The 8,782-nt window shown below is 39.6% G+C and overlaps 2 protein-coding genes across 3 annotated transcripts; one reads left to right on the top strand and one right to left on the bottom strand.

Moving 5' to 3' along the window:
• Positions 1 to 1,879: 1,879 nt before the first annotated feature.
• Positions 1,880 to 4,495, bottom strand: bloc1s3 (biogenesis of lysosomal organelles complex-1, subunit 3). 2 transcript variants are annotated; one of them, XM_086215090.1, is made up of 5 exons: positions 4,431 to 4,495; positions 4,058 to 4,173; positions 3,780 to 3,966; positions 3,490 to 3,590; positions 1,880 to 2,447 (listed from the first exon to the last, which is right to left on the bottom strand). In XM_086215090.1, the coding sequence occupies exons 2-5, from the start codon at positions 4,169 to 4,171 to the stop codon at positions 2,262 to 2,264; spliced, it is 588 nt and encodes a 195-aa protein (XP_086071216.1). In that variant the 5' UTR covers positions 4,172 to 4,173; positions 4,431 to 4,495; the 3' UTR covers positions 1,880 to 2,261. The 2 variants fall into 2 exon arrangements, with proteins under 2 accessions (XP_086071216.1, XP_086071217.1); XM_086215091.1 differs by having other exon boundaries at positions 4,297 to 4,444.
• Positions 4,496 to 4,589: 94 nt separating this feature from the next.
• Positions 4,590 to 8,128, top strand: trappc6bl (trafficking protein particle complex subunit 6B, like). The gene is made up of 7 exons (XM_086215092.1): positions 4,590 to 4,850; positions 5,100 to 5,197; positions 5,408 to 5,475; positions 5,595 to 5,712; positions 6,413 to 6,496; positions 6,601 to 6,694; positions 6,806 to 8,128. Exons 2-7 carry the CDS (start codon positions 5,102 to 5,104, stop codon positions 6,835 to 6,837), a joined length of 492 nt encoding a protein of 163 aa, XP_086071218.1. The 5' UTR covers positions 4,590 to 4,850; positions 5,100 to 5,101; the 3' UTR covers positions 6,838 to 8,128.
• The last annotated feature ends 654 nt before the right edge of the window (positions 8,129 to 8,782 follow it).

Here is an 8,782-nt window from a genome sequence, read left to right on the forward strand (position 1 = left end):
AGATGCAGGCCATGTAACTAAACCTCTTTCAGCCAATTAAGGGAAACTGTGTTTATGCATTTTCTCTTAGGATTCTGAATAAATTAATGTAATTTCTATTGAACCTAAGTTCATTTTTCTTCATAGGTAATTTTGTGAAATTATTATTCATATTTAAACTGCTGCTCTTAGATGATAATTGGTTTGAAGGAGCTCCTCTATGACCACAGCAAAAAGCTCACTTCTGACCTTAAGCCTCGCCTGGAATGCAGGTTTATCACCACGGTTCTCACACACCACGTAATTAATGTGAATCACCATTGTGTGTGTGTCTGAACTTCTCTCCTGTGGGCCTCTTCAGCTCTACAAGGGGCTTTCAAAATATCTGCACACACACTTTCTTATACACAGCGGTGAATCATTTCCATCATACCGACCATAACCCTAATGGATTAACAGAGGGGGGCATATGTGATGTCACCACAAGGTATTTAAAGCCTCTTCACTCCTTGTCACACTTCCCACTGAGGAAGCCTATATATGACCTGACACAGGAATAGTGGCCGGACAGCTGTGTAGGTTCTTGGCCTTCTGTGACACTTGCTGTTTTGAGCCAGTAGCCTCACAGCGGGGCACACAGCATCCCTTTATTCTCTCATTTATTACAGACCTTTAATCTGTGGCACTCTGTTAAAAGAGGATAAAGGATACAGAAGACATTCAACTCCAGGAGGCACCAGTGAATTATTGTCTGGACTCGACTTGGATAAATTACTCTTTTTATTTCCCTTTTGACTGCAATCGGCGTGAACTCAGAAGAAAACAAATGGAGCTGAACGCAGAAATGGATCACACAATCAACAAAGAAGAGAGAAACAGCAGCAAGGTATATAATAAACGATTAAACTGGACGGGAGTTTTTCTTTTCATCACTATGACTGTTCAGTCATTTACGCACTGATGCTGCCATCATGTGGCAAACATGGTTACTACACCAAAGTGAGTCCATGCTAACTACACTGGCAACACACTTCTTTCTCTTTTCCAGTGTGGCGATGGTGCAAATGTGTGTTCTAAGCTGAACTGCAACAACGTGGACATGCTTGGCATTGTGGGGATTGTGGCCACAGGTCTCAACCTGCTGATAGTGGTGATGATTTACATTTACACACCTATCTGACTTTCACGCATGGAAACTGAACACAGGCTCCTCTATGTTTTCTGTTGTGTGGGAAAAATAAGAACATCAGAGCGATTGAATAGAAACGAATAGATGTGAAGCCCTTTTTTTTACAATACAATAGAGTAACAGCATGACAGTCAGAATCCTGCTTTGGTTAGATATTGTTTAAGAATTAAATATATGATCAACCTTCGTGTGAATTTTGGGCAGATATCAATGTCAGCTGTGTTACTGAGGAAATGTGAGGACATTTTCAGAAGCACGCGCAGCATATTTTCAGTGATGTGTATAAATAGTAATAGATATTGAAATGTATGACATTTAAGTGGCTGCATGTTATTGACTTCATTTTTGTGATTTACACTTTGTACAAAAGGGTATTTTGTTTTAATAAAAAGTCAGAAGTGGCTTTTACTCTTTGGATGAAGTGTTTGCATATTAAAACTTCTCAAAACTGAACCAGAGCAGCTGTGAATTACTGTAAAATTATCTTCAACAAAACCTCACATGGAGCAGCATGGCTCAGAGGTAGAGTGGCCGTCTAGCAACTGAAGGGTTGCTGGTTCAATACTCACTTTCCCCGGGGCCCATGTTGAAGTATCCTTGAACAAGATACTGAACCTCTGATGGCCCAGCGACGAACTGGTGACCCATCCAGGGTGAACCCCGCCTCTCACCCAATGTCAGCAATCACATATAGAACAGCAACTTCAGGAGCACTGTGATATCTGTTATTTAATTCCATTTGCAAGTCAAATTTTTACACAAAGCTGAAATTTCAACAAAAAAAGAAGCATTCTTTAATGATATAATTGACAATTTGCATGAAATGTTGGAAAATTGAATACTGAAAAGAATATATTTTTTGAAAAATAAAACAAAGTGTAACCCTGGTGAAAAAAAAACTCCAGTACATGAGATTTTTTTTAATCCTTTTCTTTCTTGCAAGACTAAAAAAGTCTTGAAATATACTTTTATGAAAGATGTACATCCAGGAGAGCCGTTAATATACATGTCTATTCAGTAGCATTGTGAAACACTGAAAGAAGCTTTTTTTTTTTTTTTAAACACACCTGTAGTCAATCTATCTTGTTTGTTTTCAGGGTACAACAGAAGAATTGTGATCTGAATGATTGGTTTTAATATCAGGTAGTATTTGACAGCTGGTGATGATGTCAATCTTTTCGGAGACGGCCTTCAAGTCATCCAGTATTAACCTGATGCTGTGGGAGGCATTGATGATGGCGTTCTGTGAGGCGTTGAGCTGAGCTGTTGCATTGCGCACCTTCCAGAAAAAAAAAAAAGAATTAAACAATAGCAGCAAAAAATGTACTAAAACTAGAAAACAATCGAAGTGTTATACCTCCACCAAGGCCAACTCAGCCAATGTAAATCTAGGTGGCGCTAGAGACAATACACTTACTCCGTATTATATTGAATATATTGTCGATCAGGTGAAGGCAAGTCAGAGGAATTTTGTTGTAAATTAAATGTTAATTACATATGGCTTACTTCCTGTAACCATTAGGTGGCGCTATGACAACAAATTAATTCACCTTGTAGTGGTTTTCAAGCCGGGACTAGTATCAAATGCATGAAGTTTAGAGGAGATCTGACCGAGCTGAGTCCAATTCCTACAGTTTCCTGTTTTTTGACTAAATAGCAAAATTAGTTGCTCCGCCTCAGTAACTTACCTTGCAAGGCAGCTGGTTAGCAAGATCTTGACGTCACAAGATCGTGTGAGAGACCATGTTGTCAGACTTCAATTGATGCAACCACCACAGTGGTTTTGACCAATAAGCATCCTCTGAGCAGATACAGGCGTGGTTTAGGTGTGACGACAGCAAGGAAGCCGGGACATTCATTCAAAATGACAGGTCCCAGAGACGTTTGCGAAGATGCTGATATCGCATAAGTTATTTGACAACTGAAGAGAAGTTCTTCTTTGAAAGAGGATCAAAAGAAAACCCACAGAAGGCTTTTCTCTGTGGAAAAGGTGTTATTGATCCTCCACCAAATGGCTTCAGTTTCAATATCAGTACAACAATCGGATCGGTTGAAATTTGCCTGTAATTTTGTGAAAGTGCCTGTCCTTTTTCCGAACAGTTTCCATAAGTAACGTCTAAGGTGGCTCTGTGAAATGAACCATCTGATGGTTACCATGAAAACTGATGATCTTCAAAGGAACCAATCACCAACATCTTGGGGTGTTTCTGACCAAATCTGAGATGGATCTGTACATTACTTTTACTGTGTTTGAAAACAATAATGAAATAAAATGTGCAGGAAGTGGGATGCAGTGGCATTTGCTCTCACAACCATCATACCTCCCTTGTGGCACTGCCATAAACCTGCCGCAGAGTCTGTCCAACGTCAGAGTACAGCCGGCTGTTCGACTCCTGCAGCTTCTGCTGTAACAAGGTTTCACCTGGAAAATTAATATTTGTGACATCAGTGAAACAGAACCTGAAAAGATTTCTCTTCATCTGATTTATGAGGTGTAGCAATTAAAGCAAATATGATATAATCTATGTTTACCTCAACTAGCTGTATTTTTAGCAGAAAATGCACCACTGTCACACTAAGTGTAATTGTTATTAATTCTAGCATAACTCACCATGTGGTCTGTGTGTGGGGCTTGGTCTGTCTTCCACTACTGACTGTATATCAGGGTGGTCTCTCACTACAATTAGCGGAGGGAGTTCTCTTCTGAGTATTTGCGTGTTTTCCTGGCTCATAGCAGAGACTTGACCCGCGTGCTCTGGCTCGCCCTCGCTGTCTGTCTCAGATGCCTCCCCTGGTACCTGAAAGCAAAAGGAAATGTGGATTTAGGATAAGAGAGGCGGTTTGATGCTGAACTTTTTTTTTTTCCTCAAGTGCATACACCAAAAGTACCTTGCTTCCAACAGTGGTGGCCTGAGGGGCAGGCAAGGAGGTGATGTAGACCTCATCGTCAGAGTCTGACTCTGATGCCTCGCCCTGCACCACTATAGGGTACCTGCTCGACATGACTACACACACACACACACACACACACACACACACACACACACACACACACACACACACACACGATCACTGGATTTGTCTATTTTTTCCTAGATTAAACAAAGTTGTAACTGCTAAATTACTACCTATGATAACACCGTTGACGCCGCTACGATAAAAAAATAACTAGAATGTCATAACTTTCTAACAGATCGATACAAAAAATACAAAAAATATAAATTCGTCCTGTAAAGTGACACAAGTACAGTAAATTCCAAACCTTCGTGATGCTGCTGTTAATAACTCAAGTCATATGAGCAAACAGGAATTAGCCAGTTTTCCAACATCCAATCCGAATAAAGGAATTTTGTCATATGATAGGTGACGTAAAACGCTGTGATTGGAAGAAATGCCGAGGCCTTCATGAGAGAGCGTTCGATTTAGTGTGCGGCTTACTCCAAATATATACCATGATTTTTTTTCCCCCTATAATGACTGTATGTTTCACGCTGTAGTGGCCTTAATACACTTGTGACTATATCATTTCTTTTTGTAGCCGTTTTTTGTCAGCAGCTGTCTTGTTCACATTATTTTCAAGGATAACTCCGTTTCGGACGTGAAAGCTAAAGGGGTACCCTGGTGACGATAACAAGTGCAACCCAGAAAGTGTATGTGTTTACATCTGGTCGACATTTGACAGGTCGGTGTAACTAATTTTTTCGGCTGAATTTAGTGTCATTAACTGTACGATGAGTCATGCCGACGTGCACTGTGTTCGTCCTTTTTATCTGCCATGCCTGGAGAAAAAGAAACATGATAATGACGTCCTGAAAACGTCGCTACAACAGCATCTTAGCTAGTACCTAGCTAGTTAATGCTAACGCTCTCACTGGTATTGGTATGCGTAGGCTAGCACAGTATTTTGACTTATTTTTTTGGTGCTTTTCAGGAATGGCAGACGATGCTCTGTTTGAATTTCTCCATATGGAGATCGTGTCTCATGTTTACAAGGAGCAGCAGTCAAATAAAGGAGAGATGGACAATAAGGTTTGTTGGATAAACACGCTTACGTTTGTAAATGCTACTGTATGATCCTGTTGTGATATTTTTCTCTGTCTATTTGGGCTTTTGTATGCTTAGTCTCAGCTTGGGGTATTTACATGGCTGTTTTAATCAATGTGTATCAATATTATTTGATTATATTAACGTAAAGCCAATTTTCCTCGGTAATATTGTGAACATTATCTTTTTTCTCAGGATAGAGCAGTGTGTGTTTCAGTCCTGGAAGGGATGGGGTTCAGAGTTGGACAAGGACTCATTGAGAGGTACACACACACATACACACACACACACATGCACATGCACAACACTACTTAAAGTATGATGAAAATCCTTACTTATGCATCTGAGTTGTTTTTTTTGTTTTTTGTTTTTGTCTTTCAAGGCTGACCAGAGACTCCCCCAGCTTCAAGGATGAGTTGGATATAATGAAGTTTATCTGTAAAGATTTCTGGACCAAGATCTTCAGGAGGCAGGTTGACAACCTCCGTACAAACCATCAGGTAAAAAGAGGGGTTGATTTGATGTTACTGAAGTTGGTATGTATTTCTGAGATACATCACATCAGATAATGTTGCATGACCCCACTGTGATCACAAAACAACTAGGAAATGAAAAATATTTCTCCTACCAGTCAAATTTTGGCTTGACTGTCTCAGTTACAAGCTGATAGTCTTAAGCTGATGACCAATTGCAAATGTCTGTGGACAGCTCACTGGCATTCACCTAAAACAATAGTCATGGATCATACAATTATGAAAAATGTATTCAGTTTGTCATAATTAAGCCCCGCATATTCTAATACACAGATATTTGTAAAGCCAGTTTCCTTTTTTTTTTTCAAATATCCACTGGTAAATTTTGACATGGATTTCTCGCCTGTTTTTTTCACATGTAAATAGATTTTTAGAAGAAAATATGTTAATGGCATGGAAAAGTCATAGAAATATATAGATGAAGGTGTGTATGAATCCTCAAAAGTGTAGATGTCACTCAAGGTCATATAGGAAAACTTTTATTTATTAATTGCAGAATCTGTATGATTTTTTTTCTCAGTAATACTGCCCCGCTACCATATTCCATGTAACTTCAACAACTTTCTATCTTAAAATTTGTTAATGTATGTCCTGAATTGGACTTTACTTCATGTCACTAGTAATTGAAGCAGACCAGTTTTAAAACCTGTTTGTTTTTTTGCTATAGGGCACCTATGTTTTACAGGACAACAAGTTTGCTATGCTGACTCAGCTTTCCAGTGGAAAACAATACCTCGATCAGGCTCCAAAGGTTTGTAGTACATACGCACATGGACGCTTGAGGTGTTGCGTTTTGACGCACAACCAAAGCAATTGTTGTTATTCTTGAGGATAATTTTGTGTATTGTCTCCCAGTACCTTGCATTTTCGTGTGGGGTGGTGAGAGGAGCTCTGTCTAATCTAGGTCTGGACAGTGTGGTGACAGCTGAGGTCTCCGTTATGCCATCGTGTAAGTGCCCATTCTCTTACCAAACTAACTATGCAAGTATTGAGGTCAGGTGTTTATTCTTGAATACACTGGCTCAAGTTAAAACAAATCTTTTTGTCCTTGTCTTGGCAGGTAAGTTCCAGGTGGTGATCCAGAAATTGTGACCTGGTTGTTTCTGTGCCTGTGGTGCTGATATCCAAGACCCTGCACATGTAGGGCTCAAATAGTCCCAAAGTAGTTCCTGTTCTCCCGCTGAACCGTGCAGCCACAGTGACTCCGTGTTCATTCCAGGACTGAACAGCACTAGCCAGCCTCTGATGAAAAGCAGGTACAACACTGTACCTGCATGATTCCAATCAGCAGAGCTTCGCTTGGCTGCCAGTGGCTGTGAACACGCTTGTGTGTGATTGTATTTGAATGTTTTTGTAATGTGTTTGTGTTACCTAAAAGTATTTGGAACTGACAACTTCAGACAGCACGATTAGCAAAATCTTGGGAAGGACACATGTTCAGACAGTATTTAGTTGTTCAAGTAATGGCTGCACCAACTTCCAAGATGTCTGATGAGCCTTCGAACATCATAATGACTGCTTAACTCCCACCTCAGCAGACACTTTAGAGGTGTTCTGAGCAGCTCCTGGTGCTTTTCTCTGCCTTGTTGCAGATTGCCTTTTGGAGCTGAGTGTTTCATGTATGCTGCTGCTCATTTTATATGTCAGTTCAGTTAATGGCAACATGCAACATGTAGGGCTCAGATCATAACATGTCAGCTGACCTCTCAGATCAGACCCATTTTCATGTGATACAAATGTGATTTATTTTGTTGTGAGGCTTAAGCTGATTTTTAAATGGATACTTCAGTTTTTGACATTTGCTTTGCACAACAATGCCCTAAAATATGACTCATTTTCTAAATGACCGCACACACACAAAATAGGTCTCAGTTGTGTTCTAAAGCCACTGAAAACAGTCTCCAAGTGAGTGATGGTCATTCTGAGAAGCACGCCACAAAATGCAGCCTTATGAACACAACATGATAACACAAAGAAAGGCTGCATTTGATTCACTTCTTTGGTAGATGCTGTTGCACCTTTCACCCACCAGAGGGACACATTAGGCTTTTCTTATTGTCAGGGCTACCTATTTTGCCAAGTTCTATCCAGTGTTTGTTATTGCTACCTTTGTCTCTGAAAACCTCTTCTTTAATTTTGAATGTAAATCTAATCATCTTTGTATTTGAAGATTTGCAATGTGGAAAAAAGCAGAGAAATTTTCTTGAAATGTAACTATTTTTTGTCCGATTCTTGTTAGTGACATCACGACAATGTGTAAATGTACCTTTTTTCATTTTTTCCACCATTTCTGACAATGGGCTTCATTTATGAAATGTTCTTGTCACAAATTTGTTAACTCTTGCACCCCTTTGATAAATTAAAGTCTGACAGGCTGAATGACCGTCATGTAAAAGAGAGACAGTACATCAAGGTCAAGAGCAAACCCAACAGCTATCAGACTTTGCATTGTGTCTGTAAGACAAAACGGAGAGCTGAGAAGTTTAAAACTGTGTAAGAACAATTTTGTGTAAAAGAACGTGTAACTGTTGAGGATCAATTAGTGTAAAAATCACGAGTTATCAAAACAAGTGCACACTGATGAGAACATTTTGTCTCTCGTGGCTTGGTCTACCTAAAAGTATGCTAAGTTTTATCATATTCTCCAACGGCATCTCCCATAATTCCTGCTTCAATATTCATCTCACATTTTGATCATCAGTTTCGTTGTAAGAGTTACTACCCTATGAATGTATGTAGGGCCTGAGATATTTAGTATCACCATCAAGTCGATGTAGACCCTGTTCAGCAAGTTAAATGTATAATTTAGTATCATATTATGTGCAGTCGGGTTTGATCGGACACCATGCTCTCTGTACACCGTCAGTTCCCGTGACAGTAGTCCAGTATTCAACTGCCGCCAGTGAAATAGTTTTACTAAATAAAGAAACATTAATCTTGATGCCACTGTTCACATTTGTTTTTCCTGTATTGAACCATACAAGGAGAAACCATGGTAAGAAGGTGCCCCTTACTGAGCTTTGCTATTTTGTTAAAT

This window comes from Aulostomus chinensis, chromosome 10 (assembly GCF_037954235.1).
Source record: "Aulostomus chinensis isolate RoL2024-O1b breed Wild chromosome 10, RoL_Achi_v1.0, whole genome shotgun sequence".
Classification (NCBI taxonomy): Eukaryota; Metazoa; Chordata; class Actinopteri; order Syngnathiformes; family Aulostomidae; genus Aulostomus; species Aulostomus chinensis.

What these genes read in the sequence shown, in the direction of transcription:
- trappc6bl (XM_086215092.1), top strand. Translation starts at nt 5,102, where the DNA reads ATGGCAGACGATGCTCTGTTTGAATTTCTCCATATGGAGATCGTGTCT. An exon ending in AAGGAGAGATGGACAATAAG is followed by an intron (nt 5,198 to 5,407) that starts GTTTGTTGGATA and finishes CTTTTTTCTCAG; the next exon opens with GATAGAGCAGTGTGTGTTTC. An exon ending in GGTCTCCGTTATGCCATCGT is followed by an intron (nt 6,695 to 6,805) that starts GTAAGTGCCCAT and finishes TTGTCTTGGCAG; the next exon opens with GTAAGTTCCAGGTGGTGATC.
- bloc1s3 (XM_086215090.1), bottom strand. Translation starts at nt 4,171, where the DNA reads ATGTCGAGCAGGTACCCTATAGTGGTGCAGGGCGAGGCATCAGAGTCA. An exon ending in CCCCACACACAGACCACATG is followed by an intron (nt 3,591 to 3,779) that starts GTGAGTTATGCT and finishes TTAATTTTCCAG; the next exon opens with GTGAAACCTTGTTACAGCAG. An exon ending in ATGGCAGTGCCACAAGGGAG is followed by an intron (nt 2,448 to 3,489) that starts GTATGATGGTTG and finishes TTTTTCTGGAAG; the next exon opens with GTGCGCAATGCAACAGCTCA.